The sequence below is a fragment of the Taudactylus pleione genome, unplaced genomic scaffold (genome assembly GCF_031769625.1).
Source record: "Taudactylus pleione unplaced genomic scaffold, aTauple2 ptg000211l, whole genome shotgun sequence".
Classification (NCBI taxonomy): Eukaryota; Metazoa; Chordata; class Amphibia; order Anura; family Myobatrachidae; genus Taudactylus; species Taudactylus pleione.
In genome coordinates, this window is record NW_028284613.1 from 5,356,491 (window position 1) to 5,376,351 (window position 19,861).

The 19,861-nt window shown below is 45.1% G+C and overlaps 1 protein-coding gene across 2 annotated transcripts in view; it reads right to left on the bottom strand.

Moving 5' to 3' along the window:
- The window catches only part of LAMP2 (lysosome associated membrane protein 2), a 67,793-nt gene that overhangs the window by 22,326 nt on the left and 25,606 nt on the right, over positions 1-19,861 (bottom strand). For both annotated transcript variants that reach the window (XM_088478204.1, XM_088478203.1), the window contains exons 3-7: positions 17,770-17,980; positions 10,392-10,550; positions 8,247-8,455; positions 7,892-8,017; positions 5,559-5,617 (exon numbers count right to left, since the gene is read on the bottom strand). In XM_088478204.1, the coding sequence (XP_088334330.1) occupies positions 5,559-5,617; positions 7,892-8,017; positions 8,247-8,455; positions 10,392-10,550; positions 17,770-17,980 (764 nt within the window). The remainder of the gene's footprint in view (positions 1-5,558; positions 5,618-7,891; positions 8,018-8,246; positions 8,456-10,391; positions 10,551-17,769; positions 17,981-19,861) is intronic.

Genomic DNA, 19,861 nt, shown 5'->3' on the forward strand with positions numbered 1-19,861 from the left:
ATAAAATGTGTTGATCAGTGTAATGTAACAGCCAAACCAAGATTGGTTTTTACTTAAATTATTGCCGCTTTAAAATTTTCCTGGTCTGTTTGTGCAAATCGTAGGCTAAAATATATGGGCCAATATGTTGATGCTTTTATTATATTAGGGCCCATCAGCTGAACTTTAATCTTTTTTATTAAAAAAAAAAAATGTAAAAAAAGTATTGCCGAGCATCTTTGTTATATAAAGAAATCTTTATATAACTCCACAGCACACAATGCAGTCCGCTATGTAAAACAATAATTAGATGTATCTAATAGTAGCTGGTACAGGGAGGGGAGAGAGATAGATAGATAGATAGATAGATAGATAGATATCTCTGTCCTGTTCAGAGTTATGCTGGGTACACACCACAGTGATCCAGTCACGCAGACCAGCCTATTTGGTAAGCATACACACTTACCAATCGGCCACTTCATATGTCTGGCCAGACATCACAAGTGGGCGGGCATTTAAATTTAAATGTCCGTCCAGAAGTGATGTCAGTGTCGGCGGTTCCTGCGGCTAGTCTAACAGGTCAGTCACTCATACACACCGGCAGATTCATACAATATATATTGGCATCTACCATAAAGCACGGCCAGCAGGATATATCTATGAACGGTGTCGTTCACAGATATATTGTGTGTATGTGTGTACACACGAGCTGACAGACTGACTTAACATATCATTTCTCAGCTGTATGAACAATACTGTATATCGTTGGTGTGTACCCAGCATTAGGCCTTCTGCACCACCTTAGTATGGATGGTATTATTCCCTGGCTGTGCTCTAGTAGGAAGTGCACATATTATTGTTATGTTTTTTGTTGTGCATATTAAGGCTCAGATTGTGACATACACAAACAAAATTGCAGCTCATGGCATTTGTACCTGCATGAATATCTGTTTATCTCACCATTTACTCTGCTTGTGGTTAGGTTTATTAAGCCTCATCTCATTATTGCAAATTAGGAAAAACTCCCTTTTCTTCGAGGTCCATAGGGTCCACAGGGCATCCACCCTGACACACCTGGCTGCATGTGTAGTTTTTTCTTTCGGTCACAGATTCCCTAATTTTGTGTAGGAGTGTTTCTGGTGTACGATTGCTCTTCCTACTCCTCTTTCCTGCTCCTGCCTTGAGGCTTGTTAACTAAACTGAAGGTCTATGGCTATGGGCGGGGTATGTATGGAGGAGGACCAGAGGCAACCTGGGAGCTGAAGCTTTAACTGTTTGGTGCCTGGATTTCTCCAACCATAATATCCCCATGGTTCCCTGTGGATCCCTATGGATCCTGAAGAAGAAATCTGTAATAAGCTGGATGTATAGTTACAAGCAGTTCTATTTTTCAGCAGGAACACCATTCCTGAACATCTCATTAACTGTCCCAGGCCAAAATTTTTTTTCCAAAAGATAGGTTTAATTTTAAAGTCTGTTTTGAGTGCCTTCTTTTCTAAAGTGTGTGATATATATTTTTTTTGTTTTTCTATAGCTTCACCCAAAGTTCCTGAACCTATTTTTCCAGAAAAATAACCCTGGTTATGAGAACGTATTGCTTCCAATAAAACCCTTCTTGTGCCATTTATATCCCTGATTATAATGTGCAATTGACTTTACTGGTTTCTTTGCTTGACTTATGTTCTCTTGCATATTATTCTCTTATGCAAATAAAGAAATATTTTTGGGGAAAAAAAATAAATATAAAAAAAAATATATATATATATATTTTCGATCTATATTTGGCCATCAACTGCCGACATTTCAGAGCATAGCTCTTTTTTCAAGGCAGCCAAAATACATTAATTAAATTGTAAAGTCGCAAACAAGTGGTACAAAAATTCTTACCTTAAATAGGTACAAGTGGTCCCTGGTCTGCTGCAGACCAGGCAGCGTGCGTGAACGCCGAGGCCCAGCCATGATGATGTCAGCCAGCCGCGACTTGGTTGCCAGGTAAAAATTTATTTAATGTATTTTGGCTGCCTTGATAAAAGAGCTATGCTCTGAAACGTCCGCAGTTGATGGCCAAATACAGATTGTTTATAAAAACTTTACTTCTTGGAGTGCCGCAGTTTATTTTCACAGTGTATTCTACGTTTGCTGAAGGCACCCACCGTTATCTATATTACTTATGTTGCATTATGAGTGCCAGTCCGCTTGTACAGAGACCGAGAGAGAGAGAGAGAGAGAGAGACCGAGAGACCGAGAGAGACCGAGACCGAGAGAGACCGAGACCGAGACCGAGAGAGACCGAGAGAGACCGAGACCGAGAGAGACCGAGACCGAGACCGAGAGAGACCGAGAGAGACCGAGACCGAGAGAGACCGAGACCGAGACCGAGAGAGACCGAGAGAGACCGAGACCGAGAGAGACCGAGAGAGACCGAGACCGAGAGAGACCGAGACCGAGACCGAGACCGAGAGAGACCGAGACCGAGAGAGACCGAGACCGAGACCGAGACCGAGAGAGACCGAGACCGAGAGAGACCGAGACCGAGAGAGACCGAGACCGAGAGAGACCGAGACCGAGAGAGACCGAGAGAGACCGAGAGAGACCGAGACCGAGAGAGACCGAGACCGAGACCGAGAGAGACCGAGACCGAGACCGAGAGAGACCGAGACCGAGAGAGACCGAGACCGAGACCGAGAGAGACCGAGACCGAGAGAGACCGAGACCGAGAGAGACCGAGACCGAGAGAGACCGAGACCGAGAGAGACCGAGACCGAGAGAGACCGAGACCGAGAGAGACCGAGACCGAGAGAGACCGAGACCGAGAGAGACCGAGACCGAGAGAGACCGAGACCGAGAGAGACCGAGACCGAGACCGAGAGAGACCGAGACCGAGACCGAGACCGAGAGAGACCGAGACCGAGACCGAGACCGAGAGAGACCGAGACCGAGAGAGACCGAGACCGAGAGAGACCGAGACCGAGAGAGACCGAGACCGAGAGAGACCGAGACCGAGAGAGACCGAGACCGAGAGAGACCGAGACCGAGAGAGACCGAGACCGAGAGAGACCGAGACCGAGAGAGACCGAGACCGAGAGAGACCGAGACCGAGAGAGACCGAGACCGAGAGAGACCGAGACCGAGAGAGACCGAGACCGAGAGAGACCGAGACCGAGAGAGACCGAGACCGAGAGAGACCGAGACCGAGAGAGACCGAGACCGAGAGAGACCGAGACCGAGAGAGACCGAGACCGAGAGAGACCGAGACCGAGAGAGACCGAGACCGAGACCGAGAGAGACCGAGACCGAGACCGAGAGAGACCGAGACCGAGAGAGACCGAGACCGAGAGAGACCGAGAGAGACCGAGACCGAGAGAGACCGAGACCGAGACCGAGAGAGACCGAGACCGAGAGAGACCGAGACCGAGAGAGACCGAGACCGAGAGAGACCGAGACCGAGAGAGACCGAGACCGAGAGAGACCGAGACCGAGAGAGACCGAGACCGAGAGAGACCGAGACCGAGAGAGACCGAGACCGAGAGAGACCGAGACCGAGAGAGACCGAGACCGAGAGAGACCGAGACCGAGAGAGACCGAGACCGAGAGAGACCGAGACCGAGAGAGACCGAGACCGAGACCGAGAGAGACCGAGACCGAGACCGAGAGAGACCGAGACCGAGAGAGACCGAGACCGAGAGAGACCGAGAGAGACCGAGACCGAGAGAGACCGAGAGAGACCGAGACCGAGAGAGACCGAGAGAGACCGAGACCGAGAGAGACCGAGAGAGACCGAGACCGAGAGAGACCGAGAGAGACCGAGACCGAGAGAGACCGAGAGAGACCGAGACCGAGACCGAGAGAGACCGAGACCGAGACCGAGAGAGACCGAGACCGAGAGAGACCGAGACCGAGAGAGACCGAGACCGAGAGAGACCGAGACCGAGAGAGACCGAGACCGAGAGAGACCGAGACCGAGAGAGACCGAGACCGAGAGAGACCGAGACCGAGAGAGACCGAGACCGAGAGAGACCGAGACCGAGAGAGACCGAGACCGAGAGAGACCGAGACCGAGAGAGACCGAGACCGAGAGAGACCGAGACCGAGAGAGACCGAGACCGAGAGAGACCGAGACCGAGAGAGACCGAGACCGAGAGAGACCGAGACCGAGAGAGACCGAGACCGAGAGAGACCGAGACCGAGAGAGACCGAGACCGAGAGAGACCGAGACCGAGACCGAGAGAGACCGAGACCGAGAGAGACCGAGACCGAGAGAGACCGAGACCGAGAGAGACCGAGACCGAGAGAGACCGAGACCGAGAGAGACCGAGACCGAGAGAGACCGAGACCGAGAGAGACCGAGACCGAGAGAGACCGAGACCGAGAGAGACCGAGACCGAGAGAGACCGAGACCGAGAGAGACCGAGACCGAGACCGAGACCGAGACCGAGACCGAGAGAGACCGAGACCGAGACCGAGAGAGACCGAGACCGAGAGAGACCGAGACCGAGAGAGACCGAGACCGAGAGAGACCGAGACCGAGAGAGACCGAGACCGAGACCGAGACCGAGAGAGACCGAGACCGAGACCGAGACCGAGAGAGACCGAGACCGAGACCGAGACCGAGAGAGACCGAGACCGAGAGAGACCGAGACCGAGAGAGACCGAGAGAGACCGAGACCGAGAGAGACCGAGACCGAGAGAGACCGAGACCGAGAGAGACCGAGACCGAGACCGAGAGAGACCGAGACCGAGACCGAGAGAGAGACCGAGACAGAGAGAGACCGAGACCGAGAGAGACCGAGAGAGACCGAGACCGAGAGAGACCGAGACCGAGAGAGACCGAGAGAGACCGAGAGAGACCGAGAGAGACCGAGAGAGACCGAGACCGAGAGAGACCGAGAGAGAGAGACCGAGAGAGAGAGACCGAGAGAGAGAGACCGAGAGAGAGAGACCGAGAGAGAGAGACCGAGAGACCGAGAGAGACCGAGAGACCGAGAGAGACCGAGAGAGAGAGAGACCGAGAGAGAGAGAGACCGAGAGAGAGAGAGACCGAGAGAGAGAGAGACCGAGACAGAGAGAGACCGAGACAGAGAGAGACCGAGACAGAGAGAGACCGAGACAGAGAGAGACCGAGACAGAGAGAGACCGAGACAGAGAGAGACCGAGACAGAGAGAGACCGAGACAGAGAGAGACCGAGACAGAGAGAGACCGAGACAGAGAGAGACCGAGACAGAGAGAGACCGAGACAGAGAGAGACCGAGACAGAGAGAGACCGAGACAGAGAGAGACCGAGACAGAGAGAGACCGAGACAGAGAGAGACCGAGACAGACCGAGACCGAGACAGACCGAGACCGAGAGAGACCGAGACAGAGAGAGACCGAGACAGAGAGAGACCGAGACAGAGAGAGACCGAGACAGAGAGAGACCGAGACAGAGAGAGACCGAGACAGAGAGAGAGAGAGACACAGAGAGAGAGAGAGACAGAGAGAGAGAGAGACAGAGAGAGAGAGAGACAGAGAGAGAGAGACAGACCTATATTTTTTTTTTATTATTATTATTTTTAAAAAACAGCGAACGTGACATGGTTACTTGCCTGATACAGTTGTTAGGGTCACATTAATTTCTTGAAGGTAGAAACTCTTTTTTTTCTATATTTAGAAGAAAAAAATATTAAATACAGTTAGGGAGTTCAGTGGCAGCACACACATTTTAACAGAAATTTAATAAGCAAATAAAGCTATTTGCTCATGTATTACCAAAGTAAAAAGTATACCATATAGTGTTCCTGCTAGACAGCAGGGAGGGCAGGGCGCTGATGGTGAGGGTTCCTGTAAAGGGAGCATGGCTGACCAGGGAGGGGGCGTATCATTTGTCGCACTCGGGGACATGCCCAGCACTTACAAAGGTGCTGGGCTTCCTCCAAGCTCACCCCTCACGATATCAATGCAGCTGGTGGAGATCAGTCAACACAACTTTTCCCACCCATGGGACACTGCAGCCCACGGGTGGGGAAGAGACAGGGTAGGCAGTTTTAACAGGTAGCTGCTAAAAGAGCTTTGTCTTCCTACTCCATTGCTAGTGACTTGCACAAACAAACAGCATCTCTGATTGACTTAGGAAACAGTAAGCTTCTCTACATTAAATCATGGTGGCTTCATTGGTTGAAGGCACCAGCGACATCATTGGATGGAAATCACCGTATTCTTTCTCCATTAGCTCTTCATATTAGAAAGCGGTCTTATACTATTTGTGTGGAGAAAAGAAAGCATTTATGATGGGCTTTGGCTGTACAATGCATTAGTAACGCTATAATGATGGGCAGAAATAGCATATGAAACTGGTGGGCAGGGAAGCTATACTAGGCATAGATGTGTCCACATGCACCTTTGCTCAAGTCGTGCCAAACAGCCCTGCTTGGTGCGCCAGTCACTTTGTGGCTTAGCTGCACCAATCATTCCACCAGAGACTCTCTCCAAATGCACTTATTTGCATCAAAAAGTAGAATGGAAGACTACACTGACTACTGGCGTTGGCATTAAATGTACTGCTATGTATGACTCAGTCACACATAGCTGTACAGGTGTGTAAGAGAGGCAAAAGACAGCGTTCCAATACAAGTGACCATGCCATGCCTCCCACCATGTACAGTTATGCATAATTTGTGACTTTATACCAATACTGTAGCAACAAAAAAACTTACAACTTTGACTGAGGCTACAAACAAGCAATATGTTTGGCATGGACTGTAGCAGTGGTATCCAACATAAAGCTGTTCAGCTGCTGTGAAATTTCACATCTCAGGATGACTTGCTACAGTTTTGGTATCTGGGCATGCTAAACCTGTGGCAGGGCTTGCTGGGATGTGTAGTTCCACAGCAGCTGGCGGGCCTTATGTTGAATACCCCTGGACTATAGTAAGCACAAGCATCGTGAGCGTAACATAAAATGCATGCGATAGTAATAAGACCATAACGCTGGGCATGGCAATGGGATAGCCATTAGAACAGCATTTACTCTCCACCATTTTGCATGCTAAGTTTATTTTTTTGCTCTCCCCACATATAGAGTGTTCTTTGTGATTAAACCAGAAATGAAGCATATTGATTTACCTAGGCATGCAGTATTTTGTATATATAATAAAGATGTGCAAAAATGTGGCCCATGTGGTGCTTCACTATCTTACATCAATCAGTGTAGAGGCAGCGCTCATGTGCAGGTATGTCTTCTAAAACTGTGCAGCCTACTGATTGACAGACTGACAGATACAGGTACATAAAGAGGGTCAGTAATATAACAGCAAGTGTACTGAATATGCAGTGCGTTGTCATTTCACCTTGTTGTACATCAGCAACAAGCATTATAAAATATCAACGTTGGCTATACACACACACACGGCCAGATATCACAAGCTCCATCCGACAGACGGCAATATATGAACATGATCTGTGTTTTTATTGGCTTTATAAATGCTAGAGTAATCGCAGTGTGCATTGGCATCAGTACAGCTGTGGAAGTAGCTCTCGCGGTTTCTGACTAATGTGAGTCAATTAAAACTGTTTTATAATCTTACACAAGGCTTGATGAGGTAAACATATATTAAGAGGATAACTTATAGATGGCGACTAGGTCAGGAATTCGATAAACATTCCAATACAAAAACCCTAATTTATTAAATAAGATTACTGTACAGAGACTGTAGACGTTCTGGTGCCATAACATGTTTTGCGGTTTATGTGTAGTCTTTATGCTACATTTCATAAAAGTTGTTACAGAGTTACCCTGTACTAAAAAGTTTTAAGAATGAGTCAGATTTAAGAGTTAACTTGATAATAGCAAAGCGGAAAGGTACATCATTTAGCCAGGATGGTAACATTATACTGATCCCTCTTCACAGGCAACAATCAAGCAGTCTAAATACTTACAATGGAGAAATAAAGTTCTACAACTGCACGATTGCTGTCATTGAGCCTAAGAATGGCAGTGTCATTACCACAGCTTCCAGAACCAATAGTGGTGTTGGGGTTAATGTCGATCAAAGTCCATATATTCTAGAGGGAAAGAAAAAGAAGAAATTTACACTCAAACACACACACACACACACACACACACACACACACACACAACTATATCTAGATCCCCCAGTATTGTAAGGCACCCTCCAGTCTTAAGAAAATAATCACTTGACAAGTCCTGCTTTACATCAATGTTTCGGATCTTTAATCAGTCATCAGTATGAGTTACAGCATATTTCTCCAACCACAAGACTTATTTTCTTACCTTTGATTCTTGTAAAGAGACATTGAGCTGCAGACCCAAGGAGGCCAGCAGACATGTTCCTGAACCATTTGAGACTGAATAGTTGCCAATTGCTGGCTTGTCCACAGGTTTAGTGGTAGGTGTCGGGGTAGTTGATGTCGTGTTGGGTGTAGTTACTAGATGGCTGGTTGGAGGTTGGGTAGTAGGATTATCAGCACTGCAATGGACATCTGAAAAACAGCAGCCAGATATTTGGTCATACACGCATATAAAATACTTTTGGAGGGCAAAGTAATACAGAGGTTTTATTTCATTTTTACAAATGAAAGTTAAAATAAAAACACAGATGTGCCCTCATACAGTGTGGCTTCAGTTGCCAAATAGCCCCTCTCAGGGCACCAGGTCACATTGAGCATCTCTCTCACTCAGAGGAGTCAGAACCACTTATGTGCGATTTGGCTTTTGCGAGCATCCAATTCCAAACTCCATTCTTTTTCCCCCCCAGAGGAAAATCCAGTTTTTTTGTGCACGGAGGGTGTGAGATGGTAGGGAAAATCTGTATTTAAAAACGTAAAAATGTCGGGACACAGAGTAGTACCCTTTAACAACAGCACCCCTAATGACTAATTAGGCATTTAGAAGTTTTCAATTAGCTTAATTGGCCCATTACATTTCATATTTGGGTGTTTAAAAAAAAAAAAGAAATATTCGTTTTCAAATTGGTTCATTTAGGTACCCAAAAGTTGTTTTTTCTTCAATGAAAAACACAAAAACACTTTTTTTCTACTTTTCTCACCATTTTTAATTTAATTCATTTAAGATTAAACAAAACAATATGCACAAATCAGTCAATTACCACCATTTACAAATCTCTAGTACTTTCCTTATGCTCTATAACAGCCTTCTATATGATTCTGCTAACAAAGTTGTCACTTTTTGGGGGTCCAGGGTAGTTTCCCCACTTTTTTATGCCCTTTTCCCAAGTCACATGCTATAGAAAACTCGCACACCCTGCCTGCGACTAGTCATTTCTAATTGGATTGAGAGATACCCGGAAGCCAGCATTCATGCAAAGTGTGAGCGCTTCAAGGAACAAACTCGCATCCGATTGGATTGACCCTATAATGTGCGTCTATTTCACAAAAAAACACAACTGGATGTGACAAAACTACATTTCACTGATCAGTTTTGTGTGTGACATTTATAAATCTGTGCGAAGGAGTCTGAGTCAGTATATGTAGTGCTACGATGCAGCAGCCGTGGCTTTTCTCATGCCAAGCTCAGTTGCTAGTCATCTGCGACCTTGTGCTTAAGATTCGCTAGTACACTTTCAGTGGTGTTTTATGGTGTCGGATGCAAGGACAGAAAATTAAGGAAAAACGATACACCTCTCAGAGCGTCTCAGTCACACCGTATGGTGTATAGACGCTAGGTATATGGGGACACATCTGTAATGTCCATTTAAAGAAACCGCGCACTTACATAAAAACAGTGTTTCCATTAGGTCCTATAGATTGTATGCTTGTGGTTAATAAAGTACAGTGGTAAGCTGGTTACTTATTAAAATGTGTAATTAAGGGGTTATTAAAGCAGTCATAGCACTAAGTGTGTATGGTTATATGCACAGGAAAGCATAGATTGTCTGCTTTTCAGCAATATGGTGCTTTTCCATGTGTGCCATGTACATTAGAGGAAACCCTTTTTACAATAACATCCTTACAAGAAATATACACTTTTAAAAGTTAAGAAAGGGTGGTCCTGTGTACATTTTAGTAGTGTAAGCAGGCTGCATTTCCAATTGAAAAACACCACAGTGTTCAGTTTATTTTGTCAGACTTGCTTTTCGGCAGGGGTCCAGAACCCAACCCGCTATATGTGCAGAGCCCTACTTTACATCTTACATAAGCTAGAGCCCCTTCTATACTATAGCTCCATTGATTTACAATCTATCTAAAAACAGGGTGTCTTCTCTCTGGATGTTACGTGATCTTAGTCTTGACATAGATCTGAAACATTGATATGCTTTTAAGACAATGTTGTGCAAGTATTAAATATGGTCTTACGATGAAGCCTGCTGAGTAAAATCACTTTAATACACTTTAGAACTGAGAATTGCTATAATACCTACACAAATCCTGGCATGGTAATCAGGCTTAAATGACTTACCTATATGCTGTGTAACATTCTCAGCATATGCTAGCAGTGTTACATCCCAGTATAACTGTGTGACATTTCCAGTAACCACAACTTCGGGATGTAAACATTTAAAGGTTGCATTCAATGGTATTGGGTCATGATATGAAGAAGTGGTTGAATTCAGAATCCCTAGGAAACAAAATAAAAATAAGGAATAGGAGTGTCAATGGCATCATTGTTGATATATAAGTTAACAATAGAAGAAAATAGATTGTTCCTTTCATTAGTCATCAAATGTTAGCAGAACATGCAAAAAAGAGTGGGAAGAATAAATCAACAGGTACTGAAATATATATATATATATATTTTTTTTTTTTTTTTTTTTATTACAGGTTGACTCTCCCATATCCAGATATTCCGAAATAAATTTTTTTTTTTACCATGACTGAGATAGTGACACCTTTGCTTTATGAAAAATCAAAGTGCACAAACTTTATTTAAAGGTACAAAATTATTTTAAAAAAAATATTGTATAAAATTACCTTCTGGCTTTGTGTATATGAAACAAATGTATTTATACAAAAATTTTGTATAAGCCACAAAATTATAAAAATATTGTATAAAATTACCTTCTGGCTTTGTGTATATGAAACAAATGTATTTATACAAAAATTTTGTATAAGCCACAAAATTATAAAAATATTGTATAAAATTACCTGCAGGCTGTGTGTATAAGGTGTATATGAAACAAATGCATTGTGTGTAGATTTGGGTCCTATTCCCAAGATATTTGATAATGGTATGCAAATATTCCAAAAATTAGAGTTATGGTATAACATACCTCAGTAAAGCTTTTTCTTCGAGGTCCATAGGGTCCACAGGATCTAACTTGGGGTATGTAATTGAAGTGATCCATTGCACCAAACAGCTTACAGCTTTGAAGCTCACAGCATGCACAGGTCCTCCTCCCTATATACCCCGCCCCCAGCCACAGACAGTTTGTAAACAAGCATAACGGCAAGAGACAGAAAGTGAAGGAGGAAGTACATTGTACCCAAGAAAACACTCAATATAGGAAGAGGGAATCAGTGATACAAAAAAAGCAAAGAACAGATCCCAACTGAGGCCAGGTGCGTCAGGGTGGGCGCCCTGTGGACCTCGAAGAAAAGGAGTTACCTGAGGTATGTTCTACCATAAAAATTCTAAAATTTCTTCAGGGTCCATAGGGTCCACAGGATCTACCTTGGGCACGTCCTAAAGCATATCCCTTAAGGGAAGATGAGAATCCGCCACCCAAAAGGAAGCATCTTGGCAGGCAAAAGTATCAAATGCATAGAATTTGATAAAAGGTATGGACGGAAGACCAAGTGGCTGCCTTTCACAGCTGTTCAGCCGAGGTGCCATGTCTAACCGCCCACACCGGTTTGACAGGCCAAGTAGAATGTGCCGTCACCTTGTTCAGGAAAGGAAGATCAGCCTGTGTATATACCTGAGAAATAGTCATACGCAAGCCAGTGTCCGTTTGTTAGCCGGCCAGCCTAATTTTGTGAAACCCATATAAAACACAAAGAGCGCATCCGATTTCCTGATGGAGCTGGTACGATCCACGTAGATATGTAGAGCACGAACCACATCCAGGGAAGCTTCACCCTTAGAAAGGTCTGAAGACTATGGTGAGGGCAACAATTTCTTCATTAATATGAAAACTGTATACCACCTTTGGAAAGTAACCCACTCTAGTACGGAGAACAGCTCTATTTTGATGAAAAATCAAATATGGGGAGCAACATGACAGTGCTGCCAGATCAGAAACTCTGCGAGCTGAGGAAATAGCGAGGAAAAAAAAAAAAAAAAAAAAAAGTGTCTTCGCTGTCATCCATCTTAGGTCCACTTTATCCAAGGGCTCAAAAGGAGAAGCTTGCAGTGCCCTGAGAACCAAAAGATAAATCCCACTGTGCCACCGGAGGGACAAATTGAGGTTGCAGAGGTAAATCCGGAGATAGGCAGGGACCCTGCACTAGTAAATCCGGTCGTAAAGGCAATGGAAGTGGACTGTCTATGAATAGTAATGTCAGAGCGCTGAACCAATGTCTCCTGGGTCAGGCAGGAGCTATTAGTATTATCCTGCCGCCCTCCTGCTTGAACTTTTTGACGACCCTTGGGAGGAGGGACATTGGAGGAAACCGGTATGCCAACCTGAAGTCCCATTTCACCGACAGAGCATCCACGAAGGCGGCTGAGGGGTCCCTTGTTCTGGACCCATACCTGGGGACCTAGTGGTTGTGATGTGATGCCATGAGGTCTACATCTAGTAGTTCCCACTTGTCCACTAGATGTTGAGATATGTTTGGATGAAGAGCCCATTCTCCGGTGTGTATGTCCTGACGACTTAGGAAGTCAGCTTCCCAGTTGAGGACTCAAGGGATGAATATTGCAGAGATCGCTGGAAGATGGCATTCTGCCCACTGCAGAATGTTCGTCATTTCCCTCATGGCTGCCGGACTGTGTGCCTACTTGATGATTGATATAGGCCACCGCAGTCGGTTTGTCGGAATGAATCTGGACAGGGTTGCCCTGAAGTGGGTCCTGTGCCAGGCTGAGTGCGCTGTGCAGTGCACGAAGCTCCAAAACAATCTGTAGGCAACTTTCCTGATCCGTCCACTTTCCCTGAAAGGTGTGATGACCTCCCCATCCTTGCAGACTTGCATCCGTGGCGAGTAGTACCCAATCTGGGACCCATAACAGGCGACCCTTGTCTAAATGAGTCGTCTCCAGCCACCAAGCGAGGGAGAGCTGACCATCCCATTGAGAAAATCCATTTCTGCAGGGACCTGGATTGGAACTGGGCATAAGCCACAATGTTGAATGTGGACACCATGGAGCCCAGCACCTGCATTGCCAAGTGAATGGATAATTCCTGCTTGCAAAGTAGACTCTGCACACAAGACTGAAGTGCTGCAATCTTGTCCTCTGGCAGAAGAATCCTCTGTCCCAGAGAGTCCAGCAGCACCCCTAAGTGCACCATTTGCTGAGTTGGAGAAAGACAAGACTTTTTCCAATTGATTATCCAGCCGTGCTCCTGTAGGCAGACAATGGTCATCTGGAGATGACATTGTAACATCTCCTGCGATTGTGCCAATATCAGGAGGTCGTCCAAATATGGCAGTATCCTGACTCCATGTCGTCTGAGATGAGCAGTCATGACTGCCATTATTTTGGTAAATACCAGAGGGGCTTGTGGCCAACCCAAAAGGTAGAGCTTGAAATTGGTAATGTTGCTGATCTACAGCCATTCTCAGAAAAATAATCGGTGAGATTGTGCAATAGGAACATGCAGATAAGCATCCTGTATGTCCAGGGAGACCATTAAATCTCCAGGCTCCATTGTCAGCATAATTGACCATATGGTTTCCATATGGAATTTGGACACATGGATGAATCTGTTGAGAGACTTCAGAATCAGGATAGGCCGATGTAACCCATTTGGTTTCGGAATAAAAAATAAAAAAAAGTTGAAAAACAACCCCCCTTCCCTGTTGCGGCACAGGAACGGGGATTATGACTCCTGACCTCAGGAGGGCCCCAATAGCCTCCCGGAAGGCCGAAGATCTGACCGGGGCTACCGAAAGGGTTGTACCAACAAACCTATGAGGGGAATGCCTCAGGAATGTGATGGCGTAACCATGAGAGACCACCTCTTGAGCCCAGGCATCCGTAGACATCTGATGCCAAGCATGAGAAAACTGTAGAAGTCGGCCTCCTACCCTGAGACCTTCTTGGGGGAGGCCCACTCCATCAGGCAGTAGGCTTATCGTCCGGCTTGGAAGCAGGATTTCCTGTGGGAATTATCCCGTCTAGAGAAAGACTGTCCCTTTGCCCTACCCTGTGGGCGAAAAGGATCGAGCTGACGACTACCTATACTTGGGGGTAGTCGTAGATAGCAATCCCTGGAGATTTAGAGGTCGCCAGAGAAGACACTGTCATCCAGCTCTGGTCCAAGCAGTACCTTCCCAACAAAAGGCAAAGACACCAGGGCCTTCTTGGTCTCAACCTGTGTGAGAGGGCTGCGTCCAAAATTGCGTGAATTCAGCCTAAAAGAGGGCAGCAAGGGGTGTGAGATACGGTGCCATTGGCGGCGTTTGAACACCGTGGCAACAGCAAAACGCATCCGATTCGCACCCCTCGCAGCTAATTGGATGGCCCCCTTTGAATTAATGACATAGCATTCAGGAGAACTAACATTATTTCTCCTGAATGCACATAAGTGACATACTAAGAGGTAGCCATCACAAGGTCTACCAAAGTGCTTTTTTATTCAAATTAGGTTCTTACAAATAAATTAATATACACAAATATGATATAGCTATATACACACACATACACATTAGTATTTTGGACTAGGCATTCGCTGGGTTGCTAGACTTTGTGCCTGACGTTGCAAGTTGTGTGTTTTATTCCTTCTTTTCCCCCACCTTCCCCATCTCTCTCCCCGGTCTTTCTCTCCCCTCATCTGTCTACCCTCCTCCTCTGTCTCACATCTCTCCCACTCCCTATTTCCTCACTAATTACCCCTTATCCTCCCAGCAAGGGTCAGCAGACACAGTTTAATCAATACCAAGAGTTTGCCAACAGACAGTACCTCACAGCATACTAGTGCAACACACCGGGAAAAACCAGATCCCACCATCCACTAGGGATCCATTGGTTCTCCGCCATCAATGCACAGAGCCCCGCAATATTTTTTTTGCTTTCTCCCTGGTGCCCGAAACACAGAGCCTAGCATTTCCCTGATGCAACCTTCAAAGCCCCACCTCTGATTGGACCGCTGCCTGGCGAGTCAGAGCAGGGATGCCCATCTGTGGGCGAAACCAATGGTTCCCAGTCAATGGTTTCATATCATCGAAGTAAACTACAAAAAGGTACCAATGATTGTGACCATCGATGAGTAACCCATCGATGGCTATCCCTGTCTACCTCACACTAAGCCTGCCCTGCCAGACAGCAGCACAGTGAACTGGAAACACTGCAGTGTCTGACGTGGAGAATACAGAGCGTCCACCAGACTACAACTACGCCAGGTAAGAGCAGGCCAGCTTAGGCTTTCTAGACTGGGCTCTAAAAGCAGATGTCACTAGCTGCTGCGAGTGAGGAGGCCTGACAGTAGAAATAATCATCTGCCCCTGACTGTCCAAAGCTGGGACAGACATTCCAGGAGGGAGGAGACACAAATATATATCTACTTCCAAGGGGGTGGTTGGTCCACACACAATTTCCAAACATTGTATTAAAAAGGTACTGAGAGCAGGTCATAAAAGTGTAGGTTCCCATCTGTAAGAGCTCACGTAAAGCCCACTCCTCTAAAAGCCTGATCCCGAATTGGAAATTCAGGCAACCTAGTGAACAAACATGCTTAGTCAAAAAATCTTTGTACCACTCATCAGGACACTTAAAAAAAAAAAAAAAAAAAAGTTGCTGGAGGGAGGGCTTAGAGGAGGAGGGAGAAGGGGGGAGTTTAAGCTCCAATAGATTAACTATTTAGTGCCTTCTCCTCAGCCTCCCCTCTGAACCTAGGACCTGATTCAGAGCCACTCGTAAGTTATTATTATTATTATTATTATCATCCTTTATTTATATGGCGCCACAAAGGTTCCGCAGCGCCTTACACAGTACATAAATGAGCACACAAGAAAAACAGTTAATAGTAATACAAAACAATGGTGGCAGCTCATTCGCTCCGAGCGATGTTTGCCCAACTGCGCATGCGTACGGATCGTTATACGCATGCGCGAACCAGTCAGTGCGGCCGAAATTCATGTGCTCGCAAAATAGCAAATGCCTGATAATTTGAGTGACAGAATGAGGCGTATGTGGGTGGTAACAGGGGAAGGTACTTGAAAACAGGGAGTGGAGATCCGATCGCAGGCGTGCTTAAAGGTCAAAACAGGCGTTTTATGGGTGTGCATATTTTAAAACAGCAGTGTCATTGACCATGTCACTGGGTGTTTTTTAAGCCAGAACTGCTCGCAAAATTGTGGTAGCAAAAACCAACCACAAGAATAGCGAGCAGTTCATACCCTGTTCGATGTACTCGATTAATCTAATAAATAGCGGACATGACGTAGGATGCGAGCGGCCAGGGGGCGTAGTTTCCAAAAAAAACGACCGCAAGTTTTGTACGCTCGTTTAGACCTAGAGGCGTGAACAGACCGCAAACAGCGAACGGTTCATTTGAATAGCCACCCCTATTTTCTGGACGAGCGAGCGCAAATAGCGTCCGGCTCTGAATCAGGCCCCTAGTGTCTGCAGTGTTCCCAGATAGGAGAAGGAATTTATAAACACAATTGAATAAAAATAAATAAATTGAAAAATCATAAAGCACACAAGTACCTACAGTATAATCATCACAGAAATCATGGCTGCAAGTTATAAATCAGATAGTTCTTTAGATCTAAAAGTGGAATCAATGTTTTTACTCAAAATGTAACAGGTCTCTTGGTGTTTTTACAGAAATTATAAAATGGAACACACACAAAAAAAGTGACAACAGGATCGAATAGCAATATTGCACAATCCCAAAAAGGAGAAGATGCCTCAGGACATTTAGGATTCTGTTGATACAATGGCTTCCAATGTTCCATATTACAGTTTCAGCCAAAACAGTAGTGTACATTATGGTAAACAGAAACTTGCCCATTTTCCTGAGCAACTCCATGGCGATTGAGGAAAAATGTGCAAAGACGCATCACCGCAGTCACAGAAGTTTTTCAATCAGGAACTGGACTACATTTCTAGATGTCTGTATGTTCCACTCGAGCAGCACTCCCATTGAAACATACGACAACACCCATGCCCTCCGACTAGTGTGCGCCGGTGTGATGACGTCATCACAGCACGTGGTGAGATGCGAGTAGAAGTGTTATGTGTGAGTTTGTCTTTTGACCTTGATGATGGGGCAATAAAGGGTTCGGAAACGTTGGTGATTTATACTTATACCTGTGCTGTGACTGCTATTAAACAGTGCCATCGAACTGGATTTTTATTTATGTAAAAATGACATATAGATAGATTATATATATATATATATTAGGGATGTGCAGGCTCGGATAGGTTCGAGTTTGCACGTGGAGTTCGGATTTTTCCCTCCAAAAAAACGGAACTCAGAACGAGGCAAAACGTCATCTTACATGGACGAACATCATCATTCCTGGACAAAAGACCAGGAATGATGATGTTCGTCCATGTAAGATGAAGTTTTGCCTCGTTCTGAGTTCCGTTTTTTTGGAGGGAAAAATCCGAACTCCACGTGCAAACTCGAACCTATCCGAGCCTGCACATCCCTAATATATATATATATATATTTATTTATTATATACATATACATACACAAAAAGTGGAAATAAAATCATACCTTTTCTTAGAGCATCAGGAAACAGATTGGTGTCATTAGTATTGTACGTGAATGTGATCACATCACCACTGTATAAGGTGTCATTTCTGGTAAAGCTCAGACTCCATGTATAGTTTCCAAAATTTACTTTGAGCAATGGAGATATTCCGCTGCCCCCACATGTACTGCCATTAGTGGTCACTGTACTACTTGCTGGAATAGTTACATTTTCCTAAGATGGAGAAAATGAAAAAAAAAATATATATAAAAATACAAAAAAAAATAAATTTCGCATAACAGTAGGCTAAATAACAGGATTTTGGTACTTACCAATAAATCCCTTTCTCTGATTCCATAGGGGACACTGGAGGCTTCAGACAGTGGGGTATAGACGTGTGCTAAGTGGGAGCTGGCACTTTAAATTTTGTAAAATACATACACAAATATTACAGTTGAATGTCCTGTAACACGATCATCCAGCCTCCTAGGGGTAAATTTACTAAGAATTGTGCTTGGGCGAAATTGCAGTCTCATGCGAGTATTCCCCACTCACAAATTTATTAAGGGCAAACACGTGCGAACTTGCAAGAAACTATATAGGACTGCTGCATGCTGTTGGAAGAAACCCGATCCAGAGTCAACACAAACTGTTAGTCACACAGGGGTAATTCCAGAACCCCCCGTTTGCAACACAACGCCTATTTTCCACGGAACTCTGGTATGGGTCCATTATAAACGGACACCTTTTATTCATTTACTTTTCCAAATGAATGTTGTGTTATCACAGCCTACCAGGATTCATTTAATGGCTTCTTAGATAATTGTATGAATATTTGTTTTAAAGAATATTATTGGCTTCTCAGCTGATTAGCCTAGTATTTTGATGTGATTTTATATTACTATCTATATTTTTATCTTTACCGATTGATCAAGAATAAAACATTTATTTCAAACATATTTGCACTATCGGATGCCTTTTCTCTTATTTTTTTATTACATGTTCTCTACCGTCATCAAAGTCAGGATTTTGGTAGTTACAGATAAAGCCCTTTCTCTGATTCCATAGGGGACACTGGAGGCTTCAGACAATGGGGTATAGACGTGTGCCAAGTGGGAGCTGGCACTATAAATTTTTAAGTGTGACTAGCTCCTCCCCCTCTATACCCCCCTACAAGCCCAGTCTTAGGAAACGCACAGTTTGAGGGGAGCTGAAAAAAAAAGACAAAACTGATGAGGCGGCGGCGAAGCAAGTGCACAGAACATTTTAGAATGTTGAAATAACAGTAACAATAAGAGGAGAGATGTCAAACAGTTCTCTAACAGTCATAACATAAAATGACACAACCCTGGCAGGAAGGAACAGCGCAGGGTGGGCGTCCAGTGTCCCCTATGGAATCAAAGAAAGGGATTTATCGGTAAGTACCAAAATCCTGTTTTCTCCTTCATCCACTAGGGGACACTGGAGACGTCCCAGAGCTCCCATCATGGGCGGGAGAGTTCAGAGAACCGTGCAAAACAGATCGGCCATACTGTGCTGTCGAGGCCACAAGGGTAAATCTATAAAAACAAAAAACAAAACAAAAAAAAAAAAAAAGTATGCCGGCCAGAAGGCGGCCCTTTCAAACAGCCATGCCGCCAAACCTAGCAGCTTTAAGCCTGAATAGACTAAAGAACCCTGAAATAAGAAATTGATCCGCAGAAGTTGAATGATGGAATACCAAGCTCTGCAAAGCCAATACGGACCCACCAATAAAACCTTGGCCTTCTCCCTTTTGATGTATACAATCGCGGGAGAAGATGGAACGGAGGGAAAAGATAGACAAATTGGAACTGCTACGGCGCTGACCAAGTGACCACTGCCACTGGGACTCTCGTCCGATAGTGGTAAGAGGCAGTTGATTATGCCTGGATGCCATGAGGTCGACCTGCGGAAGACCCCACCATTGGACAAGCTGGTGAAAAGAAAAAAAAAAAAAAACGGAGGATGTAGTACAAATTCACCTGGACGCATGTCATGCTGATCAAACTTTTCTACCCAGATTAGAATCCGGCTTACTTCTTTCATAGCCGGCCGACTGGTTTGTTCATGTATGCCACTGTCGTAGCGTTGTCC